At 53.1% G+C, this 22495-nt stretch overlaps 1 protein-coding gene across 1 annotated transcript in view; it reads right to left on the reverse strand.

The window, feature by feature from the left end:
* CFAP45 (cilia and flagella associated protein 45) overlaps positions 1 to 22495 on the reverse strand; it is a 37810-nt gene that overhangs the window by 1329 nt on the left and 13986 nt on the right. The window contains exons 4-12 of the mRNA XM_015424956.1: positions 21916 to 22023; positions 17857 to 18001; positions 16857 to 17027; positions 12718 to 12896; positions 8956 to 9085; positions 7007 to 7153; positions 6332 to 6445; positions 4771 to 4964; positions 1932 to 2156 (exon numbers count right to left, since the gene is read on the reverse strand). Coding sequence (XP_015280442.1) covers positions 1932 to 2156; positions 4771 to 4964; positions 6332 to 6445; positions 7007 to 7153; positions 8956 to 9085; positions 12718 to 12896; positions 16857 to 17027; positions 17857 to 18001; positions 21916 to 22023 — 1413 coding nt within the window. The remainder of the gene's footprint in view (positions 1 to 1931; positions 2157 to 4770; positions 4965 to 6331; positions 6446 to 7006; positions 7154 to 8955; positions 9086 to 12717; positions 12897 to 16856; positions 17028 to 17856; positions 18002 to 21915; positions 22024 to 22495) is intronic.

Genomic DNA, 22495 nt, shown 5'->3' on the forward strand with positions numbered 1-22495 from the left:
CCACCCCAATGTTGTAAAAGCCCTTTGCCCTCTGCGAAAATGCCTGTTTTGGAGATCGTCTGGGCCAAAGGTGAACAGGGATATGGACATGGTGAATCCCCCCTTCGACAATGCAACCGTTCCCCCTTCTGGAATAAAGTGCTTTTTAGGAAAGGGGACAGTGCCGGGCACAGTGATCTCCCACGACGGGAGGCTTGCCTGTCGGTGGGACCTCGGACCCCTCCAAACAGCAGCTTTCATGTCCCAAAACTACACCTGGATGCGACGCTTCACCAGCCTCTCAGAGCTCATGATTCCCTTTCTATGCCTAAAGAAGGCTGCAAAACTCAAACGTGACAGCTATGGCCCGTTCTGCACTGAGCGTTCGCTCCGCAGTTTTATGAAACCCAGGCTGGAACAGAAATCCTCCTCAACATTGTATGCCACTTTCACTTTCTTGCATTGTCGGATTCGTGCCGGATTCGGTTCGTGCTGGATTCGTGCCGGATTCGGTTCCTTATATCTCTCGGTTTTATGGTGCCGTCTGCATAGATTTATGGCTGTTCAGGGCTGACTCTGCAGTCGGTAGGGCGCTGGCTCAAGGTGCGTGAATAATGTGGTTTTGAGCTGCATCTTTTTCTGTTCCATGGTGAGTTTGGTAAAACAACGGAGCAAATGCTAGATGCAGAATGGGCCTACGGTAACTCAGAAGAGTCAAATCCGGAAGCACCTTAGAGACCAATAAGGTTTTTGAGGTATACGCTCTCCCTCCAGAGCTTTGACTCTCGAAAGCTTACACCCCAAACAACTGTTGACCTTATAACCTTAGCTTGTTATTCAGTTTGTCTTTGCGTATCTTAAAACCAGGGCTGTTTTTGGGCAGGAACACACAGGAACGGAGTTCCGGCTGGCTTCCGAGCCCGCCCCGCCCCTCCCTCGCCAAAAGCCCTGCTGTTGCGGTATTTGAGCGCATAGATTTTACGTCAAAAATCGCTTCTCTTGCAATTCCAAATTCTGCCACTAGATGCCTCTGCTGTGCTTCCCCGCTAACTGGTCACTGCAGTGCCTTGCTTCTCAACGCTCGCTGACTGAGACCTCTGATTTGAGAAAAGACTGAGCTTGGGGTCCCGTTTAGCTGTGTGACGTTTGCCGCCTACAGTCCTTTTCCCTCCTTTTGAGGCTTGGTTTCAGTGTACTAAGCAGGTAGGAGAAGCAGGGGTGTGGCCTAATATGCTAATGACTTTCTGCTGTTGGGTGTGGCCTGTTATGCTAATGAGTTCCTGCTTAAAACATCTTTATCACGTGACATGTTAATTTGCTGTTCTGCCCCTGTCTGTAAGTTTGAACCTTACCTTCAATATCAGTGTATTTGAAAAAGTGTGCCTGGCACACGAAAGCTCATACTTTGAATAAAACTTTGGTGGTCTTAAAGGTGCCACTGGACTCTAAATCTGTTCTACCCCAAACATCTTGTTGGTCTCCAAGGTGCTTTTGGACTCGAATCTAGTCCGTCTACTGCAGACCCAACGTGGCTATTCTCTGAAACTACGGGGACTCAGAACGGCAGCTCCTCCCAGCCTGGAATCCAACTACTGCCGATATCTCAGGGCCTGTCCTACCAAGCTGAATGTGGACTAGCAAATGAGATGGTGGCCCGCGAGGGACAAAACAAGCCACCCTTTCTGACTCCGTCCCCGGGACTGCAAAAACAGGATGTGGGTTATCGTGCGCCAGGGAGGCCGTGACACAAAGGTGACAGGCTGAATTCAGATTTGTGGGGGAGAGTCACAGGTTGTGGTGAGAAAAGAGGGGGCATCTGGCGGCAGACGCCCCTCGAGGAAAAGCAACCCTTCGGGCGTTTCTCCAGGCATTTAAGAGCAGCAGAATTAAAATAGGGGCTCCGGAGGCACAGGGGGGGGCCAGGGGAGCGCGTTGGGGGCAAGCGACCTCACCGGAGCTCGTCCAGCTTCTTCCGCTTGATCTCATTGAGGCGCTCGCTGCGCCGGCGCGCCTCCTCCTTGAGCCGCTTGCCCTCCTCGAAGATGGAGATGCGCTCCTGCACCTGCTTCTGCTGGTGCTCGCGCACCTGGCGCCGGATCTCGTCGGCGTGGGTCAGCTGGAGAGCCACACGCCGCTCATGCTCCTTCCGCTCCTTCTCGATCTGCTCCCGCTGGATCCTGCGGGGAAAGGAGACCATTCGAGTCAGGAGGTGGTGCCCGGGGCCAGCTCCAGCTGAGGAACACCCCCCCCCTCGGCTTGCTATGTGGGGGGGGTCCCCGGGGGGGGGGGGGAGCAGATGGGCACCCTTCTGTTGAGCCTCAATGCAGCTCTAAGGTTTCGGAGGGATGCAGGTGGCATCGTGGTCGCCAGCAGGGGCCAACCAACAGGAACGTTCCTGCCTAGCAGACACACTGGCTGCCAGGTTGGTACCGGGTCCAGTTCAAGGTGCTGTTTGTGACCTTTAAAGCTTCTTACAGCCCGGGGGCTCTAAAGAACTGCCTCCCCCCCCCCACAGGGCAGTGGTCAGAATGCCAGGCTAAGATCTGGGAGACCCGGGTTCGAATCCTCACTCTGCCACAGAAGCTGGCTGGGGGGGGGGGCTTGGGCCGGTTGCACCCCCTTCTTGGTTTAACCTACCTCACGGGGTTGTTTTTGAGGATAAAATGGAGGGCAGGAGGACGATGTAAGCTCTGTGTGCATTTGTATAGACGAATCAATTCAATTCAAAACCTTTATTGGCATGGAAGTATAGACGAATCATAGAATCATAGAATGTTAAGAGTTGGAAGGGACCTTGCAGGTCGTCTAGTCCAACCCCCTGCACTCTGCAGGAGCACAGCCGAAAGAATAGAGCGGAACTACCACCTCCCGTGATGAGAATGCTTTAGGGAAAAGTGGGGTGGACTAGGTGACCCTTGGTACACTTTGTAGCTCTCCACAGTGCTGTGAAGCCGACCGCAGTTCTACCCGGCTCTTCCTCCACAAAGGTCGGGGCAATGGATGTGGCTTCTCTTCACTCCGTTTTATCCTCACAACAATACTGTGAGGTGGGTGAGCTCGAGAGGGACTGGCCCAGGGCTCTGCGACAGAGTGAGGATTTGAACCCGGGTCTCCCAGAACCTCTCCGACAACAACAACAACTGCTATCATCATCATCGTATGGCAGCGTGTGCAGGATAGCCAGGAGACACTAGGTGGCAAGCTAGACTTTTTTTAAGGTCAAGAGACATTCAGAAGAAGAAGAAGAAGAAGAAGAAGAAGAAGAAGAAGAAGAAGAAGAAGAAGAAGAAGAAGAAGAAGAAGAAGAAGAAGAGGATGGATTTATACCCTGCCCTTCACTACCCGAAGGAGTCTCAGAGCGGCTTACAATCTCCCTTCCTTTCCCCTCCCCACAGGTGGGTGGGGCTGAGAGAACTCTTAACAGAAACTGCTCTTTTTCAAGGACAGCTGTGCCAGAGCTTGTGACTGACCCAAGGTCACATCAGCAGGTGCAAGTGGAGGAGTGGGGAATCAAACCTGGTTCTCCCAGATTAGAGTCCGCACACTTAACCACTACACCAAACTGGCTCTCATTCAGAGGCGGTCTGCCGTTGCCTGCCTCTGCATCACGCCCCTGGTATTCCTTGGAGGTCGCCCATCCAAATACTAGCCAGGGCCGACCCTGCTTAGTTTCTGATGGGATCGAGCTAGCCTGGGCTATCCAGGTCAGGGCTCTCCCCACACTCTACCCGCCACACCCCACTGCTGACTAATGGGTAAAGCTACCGTTTGTACCCCATCCACAGTCCCCATCACAGTCGCAAGGATCTGGGAGCCCTTGTTGTTGTTGTTTTGGGGGGAGCAAACTCTCTGGCCCGGAGAGAAAGTTTGCAGGTTGAGAGGACTGTCGACGTGGTGTTGGCTTTGCCGTAGCGCCACCGTCTGGAAGTGGCTGGAGGACGTGGCACCGCAGACCGCCAGCCAAACCCGGGTCAGATGACATCACTAGGAGGAGCCGATGGGGTCTTGATGGCCCTGTCAGGAGGCCTGCTCTGGCCAAGGCTTCTCCTCCTGGGGCCGGGGCCCAAATGGAGATGCTGCCACCAGTGTTCCCTCTAAGCTGAGTTGGTGTGAGCCAGCTCGCAGTGTCTTAGCCTCCGGCTCACACATTCTTGTCTCCGCTCAGGAAGGATGGGCTCCAGAGCAGACTCATTTATGCAGCAGCCAGATCACTCGCTCGTGACTTTAACGTCAGTAGCTCAGAAAGTAGAATTTTGGCTCACAGGACCCCACAGCTTAGAGGGAACACTGGCTGCAATATGTTATGGCCCACAAAGATTTGGGGCTATTTAGCTACTCTGACGAACAGCTAGCCTCGTTATTGGAACAACCTTGATTTTCCAAGACAAAGGTACCCTCAGGAAACCTCAGTGTTGTAGACAGGGTTCCCTCTAAGCTGAGTTAGCGTGAACTAGCTCACAGTTTTTTAGCCTCTGGCTCAAGGATTTTTGTCCTAGCTCAAGGAGGAGGGCTCCAGAGTAAACTAATTAATACAGTAGCCAAATTGCTCGCTCACAACTTTAATGCCAGTAGCTCACAAAGTAGAATTTTTGCTCACAAGACTCCGCAGCTTAGAGGGAGTCTCTGCCTGACCACAGTCTGCCTGACTGCCAGTCTCTGCCTGACCACTTCCAGAATCAACCCCTCCTGCCCTCTCATCTAAGCAGGGCGCACCAATGACAGATTCCACCTCGACGTGGTTTATTCCAGCTCCACTGCTTGCGGGGGGGGGGAGGGGCTGTCGGGTCTTACCTGACGATCCTCTCGAACTCGGCCCTGTCTCGCTGCACTTGGACGGCCAGGTCGTGCTCCTTCTTGGCCACCTGCTCCAGGCGGCTCTGCTTCAGCATGGCTTCCGTCTGGACCTTCTTCTGAGCGGTGTCCTTCTCCTTCCGGCGCCACTCCCGCTCGGCCGCCTCCTGGTTGCGCTTGGCCCTCAGGGCGTCCTGTGGAGGGGGCAAGGGAAGGGAAGGGAAGGCGGGGATTGCCAGACCACAGCAGAGTGGCAGCCGGCGTGGTGCAGTGGTGAAGGGCTGCAGGACTCTAATCTGGAGAACTGGGTTTGGTTCTCCGCTCCTCCTCCCCAGGAAGCCAGCTGGGTGACCCAGGGTCAGTCACGCAGTTTCTCTTGGAACTCTCTCTCAGCCCCACCTGCCTCACAAGGCGCCTGTTGTGGGGAGAGCCAGTGTGGTGCAGTGGTGAAGAGCGGCGGACTCTAATCTGGGAGAGCGGGGTTTGATTCCCTGCTCCTCCACAGGAAGGAAGCTGGGTGACTTTGGGTCAGTCACAGTCAGCCCCACAGCTAAGGACTTTGGGGGGAGGGCCCCGGGGGGTGGTGGCGCCAGCTAATCAAATCAAAGACTCCAGGGCAAGGGCTGCAGCGCCCACAGCTTCCCCCCCTCCCCCCCCTGCAAGGCCTTCCCTGCAGAGCATCTGGGTCTGGCTCCCCCCCCCCACTGGAGCCCCAGTGCCTCTTCCGGTGGTGCAGCACCAGGGGCAGCATGGTCTCCACTCTCAGCTCCCTCCCAAGGCACGCGGTGGCCAGGCTGGAAATGAAGGTGCCGTGTGTGGGCTAGTTAGCGCACTGGAGTGCATCTGGGGACGCCTGGCTGGGGCCAGAGGAGGTGCCCGCCTGCCTCCTCGCCTTGTCTGGCTGGCCTTTACCTGCTGCTGGCGGGCAGCACAGTGAGCGTTTGGTGGGAGCCCGGGATGTAGGCTTCTCCCCCGACCATTCATGCTCGCTGCCTGCCGGGCGGCTCTCTCCGCCCAGCCTCGCCGCTGCTGATGCTACTGGTGCCTCCTCCACCTCTGAAATCACCGCCCTTCTCCTCCCTGCCGACAGGCTGACAGGCAGTCGGGGGGGGGGGAGAAGAGGAGCCAAGGCTCAGGAAGGGGCCCCATAAAAACTGCAAGGGGGCTGGGCCCCAGGGCACCCCCACAGTAGCTATGGGCCTGGCCACAGTCCTCGAGAGAGCCCTCTCGGCCCCACCTACCTCACAGGGTGCCTGTTGTGGGAAGGGGGAAGGGAAAGGAGGTTGTGAGCTGCTCTGAGACACCTTTGGGTAGTGAAGGGCCATGGGGTATAAAAGGCAACTCTTCTTTCTGCTATCGAGGAATGGGAATGGGCTCTGGTGTCCTGTCTGTTCTGCCTCTTGTTCTGAAAAGGAACCCTCCCCCCACTGCCAGCCTGGGCTGTTTGAGAGCGGTCGGACTGGTTCTCGGGTCCTGATCCGGGATTGCCTGCCTCCCTTCCTCTGGTGAGAACCACCAAATTTTAGATCCCCAACCGCAAGGCTCAGGGTCTGGGCCGTACCTGCTCCGCTTGATGATCCCGGGCCTTCTCCTGCAGAGCCCGCAGACGGGCCGTCTCCTTCTCCTTCTCCCAGCGGATCCTCTCCTGCTCGGCCTCAAATTCAGCCTCCCGCGCCTGGGTTGGACAAACAATCCGCTGACGGCGAGCTTTTCCTGGCTATGGGAAACTCACCCCTGACGGCCAGAGACTTGAGGGGCGACCGGATCCAAAACTCTGCCTGATGCCGCCGAGCATCAAGAGGCATGTGTGGGAAGGGGCAACCGAGGACTGGCCCACCGGACCCTGCTGCTGTCCATCAGGCATCCGGCCATGCATCAGTGGGCCCCTAGAAGGCCTTCTGGTTGTGCGGAAGCCGGCTGTACCCCAGAACGCATCCGTCGAGCTCTTCTCTGGTGCAAGGAGCCCTCCCTGGAGGAAGAGCTTCCTTTTCCCGGAGGAAGGGCCTGTGCTTAGCGGAGGTAATTTCCTCCAGCAGCACAGCTTCCACCTTTCTCTGGGAGAGACTTGGCAGCCCGCATCCCTTCCCACGTGGCCTTGCAGTCGCTGCCCAGGAAACCCAGGGGGACAATCCCGGGCAGGGAGCTCCCCCCGCAGGGACTGACTGCTATCAGCTCTGCCGCTTCACTGGCCCCAGGGGCACCATCCATGGCTGCCCGAGAAGCACAGGCTACAAACCATTTTTTGCCGCTGGTACTCCAGCACCCGCATGTCGGCCAGCCTCTCCTGCTCCAGCCGCTCCTCCTTGCGCTTCTGGTTCTCGTCGTTGATGTGCTTGATCTCGGCCTGGATCCTCAGCTGCTCCAGCCTCCTGCGGTCCATCTCCTGGGGAGGGGGGGGGGAGAGAGAGCACACAGGAATGCAACAGGGAGAGACACATGTGAAAGAAGCTGAGATGACCTGCTGAGCAGTTCTACCTGTAAGGTCACAAAGTGATCCTTGTTCAGATCTGAACTGGGGGATTTTCCAGATGGACACCTGTAAGGTCACAAAGTGATCCTCGTTTGGATCAGAATCCAGGATTTTCCAGATGGACGTCTGGAAGGTCACAAAATGATCCTCGTTCGGATCAGAAGTGGGGGATTTTCCAGATGGACACCTGGAGGGTCACAAAGTGATCCTCATTCGGATCAGAATCCTGGATTTTCCAGCTGGACGTCTGGAAGGTCACAAAATGATCCTCGTTAGGATCAGAAGTGGGGGGATTTTCCAGATGGACACCTGTAAGGTAACAAAGTGATCCTCGTTTGGAGCAGAATCCAGGATTTTCCAGATGGACGTCTGGAAGGTCACAAAATGATCCTCGTTCGGATCAGAAGTGGGGGATCTTCCAGATGGACACCTGTAAGGTCACAAAGTGATCCTCATTTGGATCAGAATCCAGGATTTTCCAGATGGACGTCTGGAAGGTCACAAAATGATCCTCGTTCGGATCAGAAGTGGGGGATCTTCCAGATGGACACCTGTAAGGTCACAAAGTGATCCTCATTCGGATCAGAATCCAGGATTTTCCAGATGGACGTCTGGAAGGTCACAAAATGATCCTCGTTCGGATCAGAAGTGGGGGGATTTTCCAGATGGACACCTGGAGGGTCACAAAGTGATCCTCGTTCGGATCAGAATCCAGGATTTTCCAGATGGACATCTGAAAGGTCACAAAGTGATCCTCTTTCGGATCAGAACTGGGGGATATTCCAGATGGACATCTGGAGGGTCACAAAGTGATCCTCGTTCGGATCAGAATCCAGGATTTTCCAGATGGACATTTCTGCAACTCCGGATTACCCTCATTCTTACGAATCTTAAACCTGAAGTCCCTGTGACTGGTGGTAATGGAAAGTGCATTGACTTACAGTGACCCTGTAGGGTTTTCAAGGTAAGAGAAGGACAGGGGTGGTTTGCTGCTGCTTGCCTCTGTGTAGTAAACCTGGACTTCCTTGGTCTCCCACCCAACTACCAACCAGGGCCGACCCTGCTTAGCTTCTGAGAACTGATAAGAACGGGCTACCCTGGTGTTCCCCAACATAGTGCCTGTGAGCCACATGGCACGCTTCTGAGAACTGATAAGAACGGGCTACGCCGGTGTTCCCCAACATACTGCCTGTGAGCCACATGGCACCTGCTGACACCTTTTCTGGCGCCCACCAAGTGTTTTTAGGGAATGGTTGGGGCCAAGTAGGTCTTGTGCTTCTGATTCACTATTGGAGATTTGATAGGTTGTGCAGATGTTTTTAAAATGTCGCTTTGGCGGCAGCTGCCACCACAGCACGAGGATCTACACTGTGTGACTGAAGTTAAGCGGTGGCAATCCTTTTGTGGCTGGCTCCGCCTCCTGCGGCAGCCATCTTCCGTCAGCCATTTTGTTGCTGCCGTGTCAGAATTCCAAACATGCCCGCGGGCTCGAAAAGGTTGGGGACCTCTGGGCTAGCCTGAGCCATTCAGGTCAGGGTCCTTGTGACTAGCTGACATAAAGAGTTGACTCATTCTAATTAGTTCATAGTTTAAAATGACTCCATTGCGGCCCCTGGCGCTTGTCCCCTTTCAGGGCTTCAACCCGAGTCCCCCAGCTTCAGCGGTTATGCCGATGGGGCCGTCCACCCTCCCGTCCACCCCACAGCGCCCCTTACCCTCTCGTCTTCAAACTGCAGCCGCTCCAGGTAGTCGAGCATCTCTTGGGCCTCCTGGTCCCTCTGCTCTGCCTTCATGGCACGGAGCTCCTCGTTCTTCTCGATCTGCTCAATGATCTGGCGCCTCCCCCTGGGAATCGGGTGGTGGGAAGGGTCTTACTGGGGCCAAGTGGGGCCACGGCCTGCACTTCCCCAACGCCAACTTTGGCCCAACTGGCTTTCTTCCGAGGGGTGTGGCTGGAACCGACACAGAACGGAGTCCCCGCCTCGCAAAGAGAAAGGCAGAATCCGGCCCATCGCAATGAGGATTCTGAGAACGGGCGCTTTCCAACCCCGGGGAAGATTATTCTTGGGGCCGCGGGACCTGTAGGTTGGGAAAGGGACAAAGCCTCCCTGCCTGCCTCTTCCATTAGCAGAACTGGACGGGACGGACAGGATATTTTGCCGCATCCCCAGCTGCGTATCCTATCCTGAGGATCCTATCGCACACACACAGCTCGAGTGTCAGTAGATAAGAGTACTAGATGTTCAATGTATTGCTGGAGGTTGGCAGTCAAAGGTCAGGCTGCCTCTACGGGACCGCCTCTCCCCATATGTGCCCTGAAGAGCCTGGCGCTCTGCGGATAGCCACCTGCTGGTTATCCCTGGCCCGAAAGATGCCTGTCTAGCCACAACCAGGGCCAGGGCCTTTTTGGTCCTGGCCCCAGCCCAGTGGAATATGTTTCCGATTGAGATCAGGGCCCTGCAAGACCTGCTGCAGTTTCACAGGACCTGCAAAGCGGAGCTGTTCCGCCAGGCCTTTGGTCGAGGCAGCCGGCATCTACCAGCTGGTCTCCCTATTGCTGCTGCATGAGACCGTTATGGCTCGGCGCTGGCCCACTCATTTCCCGGCTGTAAGAACTGAAATGGAATATCCTGCACTGCCCACTTTAAATGTTTTCGACTGGCTTTATCCTGTTGATTCAATATTGTTATTTATATCCGATTGGATTATTTTAAGATTCTATTGAATGTATTGTTCTGTGAGCCGCCTTGAGTTTGCTGGCGGGAAGGGCGGGATATAAATCGAAGTAATAAAATAAAAATTAAAAATATATGGCATTCACAGAGTCACAGAATCATAGAGCTGGAAGGGACCTCCAGGGTCGTCTAGTCCAACCCCCCGCACAAGGCAGGAAATTCACAAATGCCTCCCCCCTCCACACCCACCACAGTGACCCCTGCTCCACGCCCAGAATGGATTGATTTGATTTCTACCCCGCCCTCCCTGTCGAGGCAGGCTCAGGCCGGCTTATAATAAAATCTGAACCATTTAAAAACAAGTTAAAACCAGGGCTATTTTTGGGCAGGAACGCACAGGAACGGAATTCCGGCTGGCTCCCAAGTTGGCCACGCCCAGCAGGAACTAATTAGCATAACAGGCCACACCCAACAGCAGAAACTCATTAGGATTGGCTACATTAGGGGTGTGTGGCCTAACATGCAAAGGAGTTCCTGCTACAAAAAAAGCCCTGGTTTTGACAACAAACAAGGTAAACAGAATAAGAAGGGAAAGGTGGGTGTGGCTGGATGACCACACTTCTAGTAATATGGGGTGTGGCCTAATATGCTAATGAGCTGTGCTGTTTGGGTGTGGCCTAATATGCTAATGAGTTATGCTATTGGGTGTGGCCTATTATGCTAATGAGTTCCTGCTGGGCTTTTCCTACAAAAAAAGCCCTGGTTAAAACCATAAAAACAATTCTAAGGTGCTTTCTAAACACTACATATAAATATTGCATATGTGGCGACGAAACATAGCAGGGCTTCTCAGAGGCCACAGGGTGAATTGAGAGCAATGTGAATGTGAGAACGGCCTTCCTGTATCAGACTGAGGGAGAGGCTGTGGCTCAGCGGCAGAGCGTCTGCTTGGTACACGGAAGTTCATCTCCAGTTGAAAAACTCAGGTAGAAGGTAATGTGAAAGGCCTCCACCCAGAGACCCTGGAGAGCGGCTGCCAGTCTGAGTAGGCAATGCTGACCTTGACGGACCGAGGGTCTGACTCAGTATAAGGCAGCGTCATGTGCGAACCGGTCTCCTTCAACATTAGTTCTCAGGCAGCTGGGTACACAGGCGAATGGGAAGTTTACAAAGAAACATCCCTCCCCTGTTATTTGCCTCCGGCTTCTAGCGTTCAGAAGCAGACTGCATCCAAACACAGAGGATCCATGTAGCACACAGGTCAAAGCCATCCATCAGCATATATATCTTCCCCCCTGAATTTGTCTAACTTCTTCTGTAAAAAGACAGGCATCTAAGGAGAAAGGCAGACCATTTTTGAGGGACCTGAAAGTGTATTAGAAAAGAGTAAGAGCCCAATAGCACCTTAAAGACTAACTAAATTTGTGGCAGGGTATGAGCTTTCCTGAGTCACCGCTCACTTCTTCAGATACAGCTAGAATGTGAGTCTATCTGTCCTATCTATTGGAAAGTGGAGTGATTTTAGATGCGAAATGACATTAGCAAGCAAATGATGTCAGCAGTGCCCTTCCACTCTCTACATCGGACAAACAGGCCAGTCCCTTTGACAAAGAGTTAATGAACATGTCTGACATCAGAAACCACAACATTCATAAGCCAGTGGGGAAACATTTTAAGCTTCCAGGTCATTCAGTTGCTGACCTAAGAGTAGCAGTTATCTTACAAAGGAATTTCAAAGGGAGATTAGAGACACTGCTGAATTGCAACTGACAACGAAGCTTAAGACAATGCATCCACCTGGACTGAATCGAGACCAAGGTTTCCTGTCTCATCACCAATACTGATTTCTCCATGCCTACTACCTCTCTTCATATCATACCTAATCCAATCACACCTGCAATTGTCATTTGCCTGCTAATGTCATTTGGCATCTGAAATCACTCCACTTTCCAGTACATAGGACAGATAGACTCACATTCTAGCTATATCCAAAAAAGTGAGCAGTGACTCACGAAAGCTCATATCCTACCTCAAATTTTGTTAGTCTTTAAGGTGCTAATGGTAAAGGTAAAGGTCTCCCTTGCTCAAAAGCCAGTCGAATTCGACTCTAAGGTGCGGTGCTCATCTCAGTTTCCAAGCCGAAGAGCCAGTGCTGTCTGAAGACGTCTCCATGGTCATGTGGCTGGCATGACTAGACACCAAGGCGCATGGAACACTGTTACCTTCCCACTGAAGGAGTACCTGTTTATCTAACTGCAATTTCTTGATTTTGAACGGCAGGACCTGGGACCAGAGATGGGAGCTCACTCCGTCACACAGCACTCGGGTCTCGAACTGCCAAACTACCGGCCTTCCAGTCTGCAGTTCAGTGTCTTAACCACTGAGCCACCGCGGCCCATCTTAAGGTGCTATGGGACACTTACTCTTTTCTACTGCTACAGACGGACTAACATGGCTACCCATCTTGATCTTTCTGAAAGAGGTATGAGAGAGACGTCACTTCCCCATGGTGAACACTTTTCTTTTTTTGGACCTACCGTTGTCTCTAGTTAAAAAGGCTTTGCAGGTTTTTTGAAACAATGTTTAAAACCTGCAGTGCCTGTTTGGCCAGAGATAAAGACGGAATGTAGCAGACACACATCCCAAGCAGGGAACCTTCTCTCAAGCTTCCTTTGACTGGGGGGGGGAGCAGGGAAGCTACTGCTCGTCTCTAAGTAGCATCGTGGGACCATAAAGACCAAACATCAGCCCAAGAAGACAGAGGAAGACCTCCTCCTGTGGAATGCTGAGGCCTTGGCTGACCTGAATAACTCCTCCTTCCTTTTCTGCTCCAGCTCCTCTTGCATCTTGTTGGCCTTCTGCCTCTCCACTTCCATCATCCGGGCCAGACGCATCTCCTCCTCGTTCAGCTCCTTCTCAACCTGCTTCTTCTCCAGGATCTGAGCGTCGCGGATGGCGTGGCATTTGGCCTCCAGGATGACCTGTGGAGAGGGGAGGGGAGTCAAGGGCTGAGACGGGGCGGCTTCCTTGGGAAGGCCAAACCCGCTCTCGTGCGCCAACAGGTTCTGCCCAGGGAATGCTCAAAGCAGACCGCTCGGCGCGCTGGCATGGATCTGTCTCCGAGAGGAGGAAGATTCTGGAACCTCCTGCTTTTATTCGGAAGCAACGGCTTATGTTAAGGTGGAGTTTTTCAGTAATCTAACAAGTTAGATTGATTAAAAACCTTCTGAATTACTGAAACGCGTATTTATGTGCGGTCAAGTTGCAACTGACTCGTGTCGACCCCAGCCAAGGGGCTTTTGAGGCAAGTGAGAAGCAGAGGTGGTCTGCGTGGCCTTCCTCTGCAGAGCCTTCTTTGGTAGTCCCCCATCCAAATACTGACCCTGCTTAGCTTCCAACACAGAATGACCCCAGCAAGGGGCTTTTTGAGGCAACTGAGAAGCAGAGGTGGTTTGCTATGGCCTTCCTCTGCAGAGCCTTCCTTGGTGGTACCCCATCCAAGTACTGACCCTGCTTAGCTTCCAACATATAACAACCCAACAAGGGGCTTTTTGAGGCAAGTGAGAAGCAGAGGTGATTTGCCATGGCCTTCTTCTGCAGAGCCTTCCTTGGTGATCCCCCATCCAAGTAGAAGAGAAGAGAAGAAATTGGATTTATACCCCGCTCTTCACTACCCAAAGGTGTCTCAGAGCGGCTTACAAATTCCTTTCCCTTCCCCTCCCCACAACAGGCACCCTGTGAGGTAGGTGGGGCTGAGAGAGCTCTGACAGAAACTGCTCTTTTTCAAGGACAGCTGTGCCAGAACTATGGCTCGCCCAAGGTCATCCAGCCAGGTGTGAGTGGAGGAGTGGGGAATCAAACCTGGCTCTCCCAGATCAGAGTCCGCGCACTCAACCACTACACCAAACTGGCTCTGTTTGCAAGGGGCTTTTTGAGGCAAGTGAGAGGCAGAGGTGGTTTGCCATGGCCTTCCCCTGCAGAGCCTTCCTTGGTGGTCCCCCATCCAAGTACTGACCCTGCTTAGCCTCTGAGATCTGACGAGATCGGGCTGTACCATCCCATTCCACACCCGAATGAGTGAAACCCCATCCCTTTAATCAGTGAATTATTTCTAACGCAGATATAAAAACCACTCGTTGCAGCCACATCTTAGAAGAGGCGTTTCCTCCTGTCACCCATGAACTTGTGGCACTTCTTACACGGCAGTCCTATACGGTGGGAGGTCCAGTACTACTACAACTTGGAGGAGGTGGTTTGAGAGAGAGAGAGGTGTACTTAAGGCCACCTAACTAGTTTGTGGCAAACAAGAGTCGTGCACGGGACTTCTCGATCCAACGTCTCACCAGGCTATACCAGCTCCGGAGGCTAGATTAGAGTCCAGTAGAATCGCAGAGACCAACAAGGTTTTTGGGGTATCTGTCATGGGTCCTGGCTCAGCCGAGGCCGACTATTCCTCAGACGAAAGAGTCAGCCCAGAAGAGGAACCTTTGCCAGCCCCTGAGGGAGAAGAGGCCCCAGCGTCTGCGCAGGAGGTGCAGCAAGGCGAAGAGCCAGAGGTGCAGTCGGAGGGAGAGTCTGGTCCAGAGCCTGGCCCGGCACCCCCAGTTGGAGACACCTCGAGGCCAGAGTCCCCACCACACTCACCGGAATGTCCCAGAGGCAGGGCACACCAGCCAGAGATCCATCAGTGGCTATGAGCCACAAGTTATAGACAGGAACTCTCAGTCTGAGGCAAGGGATGCACTGGTGGACGGCTTCTCCCAACATCCCTACTACTTTTCCCAATACCCTTCTCTCACTCCAGCCCTGGACAGACCATTGGGGAAAAGCCAACACGTGGCTGACACTCACCACCATCTTGCCAGCACCTTGAAACAATGCCCTTTGGGATGAGGGACTAAACTCTAGAGGGGACTAACCCCTAGAACGTTCTTATGGCTACAAGCAGGGACGGCTTCAAGAGGGAATTAGATAAGCATATGGTGCAGAGGTCCATCAGTGGCTATTAGCCCCAAGGTATAGATAGGGACTCTCAGTCTGGGGCAAGGGGTGCTCTGTATTCTGGGGGGGGGGGGGCAGCAGTGGGAGGGCTTCTAATGTCCTGGCCCCACTGCTGGACCTCCTGATGGCACCTGGTGCTTTTGGCCACTGTGTGACAGAGTGTTGGACTGGATGGGTCATTGGCCTGATCCAACATTGGCTTCTCTCGTGTTCTTGTGTTCCTATGTATGGATGTGCAGGAGAGGAGGAGGAGGAGTGCCAGACTTCAGCTGTTGCCAAGACAACGTGAGTCTTTGCAGGTTGCCTCCCGGGGAAGGGAGGCTCCGTCATAAGCAACCACGCTCGCCTGCCTCGGTGCGGATGCAACCGTGCGATCTCGGACCTTGTCCCGGCTGCCAGCCTCCGCTCCTTCCTCCTCGCTCCTGAAACCTCCGACTGATTTCCCGGCATTCTGACCCTCGGCTCTGTTTCTCGGCTTGCTTCTGGACTGCGTATCCAGCTTTCAAGGAAGTGTCTCTGTGGCCGCCAGCCAAGACCCAGCACAGCATCAGCTTTTGAGAGTCCAAGCTCAGGAACTCAGACGCTCGAGAGCTCATACCCTGAAAATCTTGTTGGTCTGTGAGGAGCTACTGGACTCGGATATGGCTGTTCTACTGCGGGCCGACACAGTCGCCCTCTGAAGCAGCTCCAAAGGAGAATTTCATGTCCAAAACACATTCTGTTTCTTTCGATAAGGTAACCGCCTTGCACCTGGCTGGACCCTGAGATCCGTGAGCCACTGACGGAAGAGAGACTGGAGGAGCAATTTCATCCCCCCCACCTCTCCAAGTGCAGACCACAACCCATGTGGCTATAAGTCCACGTGGGTCCCTCTGCCCGTAGGACTACTGGGTGGAGGGGAAGGATCCAAGATGATAAGCGCCTTCTGGTGAATCCGACCCGAAGTCTTCTCCCTCCCGGCTTTCCTTCTGGTTTTTAGGTGCTTTGATTTAAGGAGATTTGCCACCACAAAGATGTGCTTCTATTATGCTTTGGCCAATTGGCCACCTTGGCCAATTGATTTATATTATACTTGCTGTTATGCTTATTTGATTTATATTATACTTGCTGTCATGCTTATTTGATTTATATTATACTTGCTGTTATGCTTATTTGATCATTATATACTTGTTTATTTGCTTGTGCGTTCATTTTCTGCCAGTGGTGTTTTCTTTTTTGCTCCTTGTATTGTACACTGGCTTCCCCCCCCTTTTTTTTGGTTGCCACAAAGATGTGGCAATGGCTACTGATTTGCAAGGCTCGAGAAGGGGATTTAGAGAAAGAGAGAGAGGAGGATCAGGCTAACTGCCATCTCTTAGCAGTGATGGTGAAATGGAACTTCCATATCCAGCTGTAAGATATCTGATAATGGGAGGCAAATAGTGGTGAGAGGGTTGTTGGTTTTTGGGTTTTTTCCCCCCATTCTGTTTGGGTGTGTGTGTCCCCATGCCTGGAAGTCATGGCAATCTCTGGCAACCCCTAGTGGGGGCATAGAGGATATTCAGAGAGGTGCCTGAATAATGCCTGCCCCCGCCTCCCGCCTCTGGTATTCCTTGGAGGTCTCCCATCCAAGTACTTGCCAGGGTCTGCCCTGCTTAGCTTCCGAGATCTGACAAGATCGGGCTTGGCTGGGCTACCCAGGTCAGGGTGCGGGAAGGCTGCTGCTGATGCCCTGCTTGGGGGCTTCCCAGAGTCACCTGGTTGGCCACATTGGGAAACAGGATGGTGGACTGGAGGAACCTTTGGCCAGGTCCTGCAGGGCTCTCTTCTGATCTACTCTCTTCCTCGCTTCCGAGTGCCCCCCGCACAGAACAGTGCGCACCTCAGTGGCAAAACAACCCTGAAGCGACGGGGGGAGGGGAAACGCCACCCCCCCGCTCCCCTCCCCCTTCTGCCCCCACCTCGTTGAGCCTCTTGATCTCGTCTTCCTGCTCCATGCGCAGGTTGGCGGCCCGCTCCAACAGGTACTGCGCCCGTTCCTTGGCCTCTTCCTCCAAGTCGTTCAGCTTCTCGTTCTTCTTCCGCAAGATCTCCTTCTGCTTCATGGACTTCTTCCGCTCGTTCACCGCCACCTGGGGAGGGAAGGCCGGGGTGGGGAGGAGTGGGTCAGGCACAGCTGCTCGGCTAGGACTGGATGTGTATGCTGGGAGCCGCCAGGGGGAGGACAAGCCGCAGTCTCGGAAGGCTTCGTCCAATCACAACAGGCAGGCTTCCGAACAGCGGCTTGCTTGATCGCCTGGGGCGAGTTATGAATAGCCTCCAGGTGACCAGGCAGAGATCTTTGGATCCTTTTCACTTTTAGGCCCTCGGCTGTCCCTTGCCTCCCACCACCAAGGGGTATTCCTGGTTCAGAGAGAAAAGGAACCCACATCAAGTACAAACTCTCCCTCCCACTTTCAGGCTCAGTTATATTTCCCCGGCCAGAGCTATTGAGGAGGGCCTCCTAAGCGGTGCTCACTCGTTCTCTTACCAAGAGAGCAGGCAGTGCAGTAAGTGAGAAAACGGTGCCCAGCACTTCGACACGGATGGTCTCCGGCCAGGATTGGCACAAGCGGGCAAGGAGAGGGAAGAAGAGAAGAGATTGGATCTATACCCCGCCCTTCACTACCCAAAGGAGTCTCAGAGTGGTTTACTCCTTCCCTTTCCTCTCCCCACAACAGACACCCTGTGAGGTAGGTGGGGCTGAGAGAGCTTTCTTGAGGACTGCCCTTGAGAGAACAGCTCTGAGAGACTGACCCAAGGTCACACCAGCAGCTGCCTGTGGAGGAGTGGGGAATCAAACCCGGTTCTCCCAGATCGGAGTCTGCACTCTTAACCACTACACCAAACTGGCAGATGCACTTGCAGGCCCCTGAGTCAGAATCAGAAAGACAAACCTGGGGGGAAAAAATCCTTACTCACCATAATGGCTTCTCGCTCTGCCTTCAGGGCTGCTTCCCTCGCTTCTCGCTCCTCTTTGGTCCAGATGCGGGATGCGTCTTTGATGCGTTCAAAGTCCTGGGGGCTCATGATTAGCGACTCCCCTGAAGGGTCGGTTTTGGGCACACTGGGCGAGAGAGCAAGAGGGAAAGATGACTGGGAAGGCTTCTGCTGCCCCTCCACCCACGAGGGCAATCGCTGGCCAGGCTAAACATAAGGCCGGGGATAGCTGGTCAGAGATCTCAGTTTCCCTTGGATTTTAAGAGTCTGGCCCTTATTATGGTTGCAAAGGTGCACTTGCTGACAATGCCTGAAGAAATAACAGAAGCCAGAGGAGACACACCTAATATTTTCAGTGGCAGGAGGAGGGGCTTTGGTGCCCTACACCACACCTTAAGGGTGGGGCTTCAGAGCTCCACATTGCTCCTCAGGGGGCAGGGCTTAAGAACTCCATGTCACTCCTCAGGGGGCGGGGCTTCAGAGCTCCACATCGCTCCTTAGGGGCGGGGCTTCAGAGCTCCACATCGCTCCTCAGGGGGCGGGGCTTCAACGCTTTATATCACTCCTTGCCCTTCTCTGTGGTTATGAACTAGATTAAATAGAATCATAGAACCACAGAGTTGGAGGGGACCTCCAGGGTCATCTAGTCCAACCCCCTGCACAAGGCAGGAAATTCACAAATACCTCCCTCTCACATCCCCCAGTGACCCCTGTTCCATGCCCAGAAGATGACAAAAAACCTCCAGGATCTCCAGCCAGACTGGCCTGGAGGAAAATTGCTTCCAGACCTCAAAGTGGTGATCAGCATTTCCCTGGGTGTGTAAGAAAGGGCCACGAGAACTAAGCACTGATTCAACCTTCCCTCTCATGATCTGCCTAAGTTCGCAGAATCAGCATTGCTGACAGATGGCCATCTAGCCTCTGTCTGAAAACCTCCAAAGAAGGAGAGCCCACCACCCTCTATTCCCTCTATTCCTTTATCCAAATCATTTATAAAGGTGTTGAACAAAACAGGTCCCAGGACAGATCCTTGAGGCACTCCACTTGTCACTCTTCTCCAAGAGGATGAGGAACCATTCACAAGCACTCTTTGGGTGCAATCTGTCAACCGGTTACAGATCCACCTAACGGTCATAGGATCCAAACCACATTTAACCAATTTGTCAACCTTACTAAAATCAAGAGAAACTAGGTCTACAGCATTCCCCTGATCCAGCAAGGTAGTAACTTTTTCAAAAAAAGAGATAAGGTTAGTCTAACACGACTTGTTCTTGAGAAACCCATGCTGGCTCTTAGTAATCACAGCTGTCCTTTCTAAATGCTTAAGGACTGTCTGTTTGATGATTTGTTCTAAAACTTTCCCAGGTACAGACATCATGCTGATGGGGTGGTAGTTACCCAGATCCCCCTTTTCCCCCTTCTTGAAGATAGGGACAACATTTGCCCGCCTCCAATCTTCTGGAACCTCACCTGTTCTCCAAGAATTCTCAAAAATAATGGACAGAGGCTCAGAAATTACATCCGTGATTCTTTTAGTACCCTTGGATGCAGTTCATCTGGCCCTGAGGACTTAGTTTCATTTAAAGAAACTAGGTGTTTGTGTACTGCCCCCCTATGTCAATCCTAGGCGGCAAGTTAACAAGAAATCCTAGTTCACTGTTTATTGAATGTCCCATCTGGTTGATCGTATTGACTTGCTCTGTGTAATCCCCCTTGAGCCCCAGTGAGAAGGGTGGACTATAAAAGAATGTGAATAAACAAATAATAAAAAAAAGAAATTACAAAAAAAAAAAAAACAGCTTAATGCAACTCAAGAGTCAGCTTTCCCTGTGGAGAAACAGGACTGTCTTTTTTAGAGAAAAGAGCAGAGAATATATACAGCGTGGCGTACTCAGAAGTAAATGAGACAATACTGTATCTTTTAAAAAAACAATACCATGGCAAGGAAAAGTGAAAATGGGCCATTTGAAAGCAAGACAGCCCCAGCCTGGTGAGCCGTTTCCGTGAGATTAAAAAGCCAAACGGCACCCCCTTGTGGTGGAAAAAAATACCATCAGCTAAAATCTTCTGTTCTGGGGCAGCTAAATTCGACTCCAGGAGCACCTCAGCGACCAACAAGATTTTGGCGGTATGAACGTTCGAGAATCAAAGCTCCCTTCATCAGATATGAGTCAGAATGAAGGTCTTGGAGGCCTTATACCTCAGTCGGAAGGTGGGAAGGCTGCTGCAAAAAAGGAACTCAGGATGCAGAGGTCAAACGCACAGTGTAATCAGCTAGGGGAGAGCAGTGTCCGGACCGGGGTGGCCCCCGAGCTATCCCGATCTCGTCAGATCTCAGAAGCTAAGCAGGGTTGGCCCTGGCTGGTATTCGGACCGGAGACTGCCAAGGAATTGCAGGGTCACAGTGCAGAGGCCGGCCATGGCAAAGCCACCCCTGCTTGCCTCTTGGCCTTGAAAACCTTATGGGGCTGCCATAAGTGGGCTGCGACTCGATGGCCCTTTCCACCAGAGCAGAGGAGAGCAGAGGCGATACGCTTCTTTGCAACACCCTTCCCACCTTCCGACTGGGATAGAAGGGCTAAAAGGGCTTCTCAAAGGAGCCGCCGAGGGAGATGGGGAAACGATGGGCTGATGGAGCAGGCAGGCGGGAAAAGCCAGGGGCAGGGGAAGGAGGAACGCCTTACACGAGGTCCCGGATCAGGTCCCTGGTGATGATGCGGATCGTCTCGGGCTTCTGCCCCCACCCGAGGGACTTCCCTGCCGTGCGGATATCTTGGAGGACCACGATGGGGCTGCCGATGCGAGGTAGGTGGAGCTTCTGCAAGGAAAGTCAACAACGCTCAGGGTGGCTGAAAGGGACACTCCATCCCCCTTGGGTTTTCTTGGGTGTACATCACCCACCCCTCCTGAGCACCCCAGGAACACTCCCCCTCCCCCCACGGTCCCGGATTCAATCCCCGACATCTCCAGTTAAAAGGACCAGGCAGTAGATGACGTAAAAGACCTCCGCCTGAAACTCTGGAGAGCTGCTGCCTGCCTGAGTGGACAATACTGACTTTCAGGGCTATTTTTGGGCAGGAACGCACAGGAACGGAGTTCCCTATAAAAGAATGTGAATAAACAAATAAATAAAAACAGAAATTACAAAAAAGAGAGAAAGAACAGCTTAATGCAACTCAAGAGTCAGCCTTCCCTGTGGAGAAACAGGACTGTCTTTTTTAGAGAAAAGAGCAGAGAATATATACAGCGTGGCGTACTCAGAAGTAAATGAGACAATACTGTATCGTTTTAAAAAACAATACCATGGCAAGGAAAAGTGGAAATGGGCCATTTGAAAGCAAGACAGCCCCAGCCTGGTGAGCCGTTTCCGTGAGATTAAAAAGCCAAACGGCACCCCCTTGTGGTGGAAAAAAATACCATCAGCTAAAATCTTCTGTTCTGGGGCAGCTAAATTCGACTCCAGGAGCACCTCAGCGACCAACAAGATTTTGGCGGTATGAACTTTGGAGAATCAAAGCTCCCTTCATCAGATATGAGTCAGAATGAAGGTCTCGGAGGCCTTATACCTCAGTCGGAAGGTGGGAAGGCTGCTGCAAAGAAGGAACTCGGGATGCAGAGGTCACATGCACGTTGTAATCAGCTAGGGGAGAGCAGTGTCCTGACCAGGGTGGCCTCCGAGCTATCCCGATCTCGTCAGATCTCAGAAGCTAAGCAGGGTTGGCCCTGGCTGGTATTCGGACCGGAGACTGCCAAGGAATTGCAGGGTCACGGTGCAGAGGCCGGCCACGGCAAAGCCACCCCTGCTTGCCTCTTGGCCTTGAAAACCTTATGGGGCTGCCATAAGTGGGCTGCGACTCGATGGCCCTTTCCACCAGAGCAGAGGAGAGCAGAGGAGATGCGCTTCTTTGCAACACCCTTCCCACCTTCCGACTGGGATAGAAGGGCTTCTCAAAGGAGCCGCAGAGGGAGATGGGGAAACAATGGGCTGATGGAGCAGGCAGGTGGGAAAAGTCAGGGGCAGGGGAAGGAGGAATGCCTTACACGAGGTCCCGGATCAGGTCCCTGGTGATGATGCGGATCGTCTCGGGCTTCTGCCCCCAGCCGAGGGACTTCCCTGCTGTGCGGATATCTTGGAGGACCACGATAGGGCTGCCGATGCGAGGTAGGTGGAGCTTCTGCAAGGAAAGTCAACAACACTCAGGGTGGCTGAAAGGGACACTCCATCCCCCTTGGGTTTTCTTGGGTGTACATCACCCACCCCTCCTGAGCACCCCAGGAACACTCCCCCTCCCCCCACGGTCCCGGATTCAATCCCCGACATCTCCAGTTAAAAGGACCAGGCAGTAGATGACGTAAAAGACCTCCGCCTGAAACTCTGGAGAGCTGCTGCCTGTCTGAGTGGACAATACTGACTTTCAGGGCTATTTTTGGGCAGGAACGCACAGGAACGGAGTTCCAGCTGGATCCCGAGTTGGCCACGCCCAGCAGGAACTCATTAGCATAATAGGCCACACCCAACAGCAGGAACTCATTAGGATTGGCTACATTAGGGGTGTGTGGCCTAACATGCAAAGGAGTTCCTGCTACAAAAAAAGTCCTGGGTTTTGACAACAAACAAGGT

This window comes from Gekko japonicus, unplaced genomic scaffold, assembly GCF_001447785.1.
Source record: "Gekko japonicus isolate JY-2015 unplaced genomic scaffold, Gekko_japonicus_V1.1 scaffold1787, whole genome shotgun sequence".
NCBI classification, from domain to species: Eukaryota; Metazoa; Chordata; class Lepidosauria; order Squamata; family Gekkonidae; genus Gekko; species Gekko japonicus.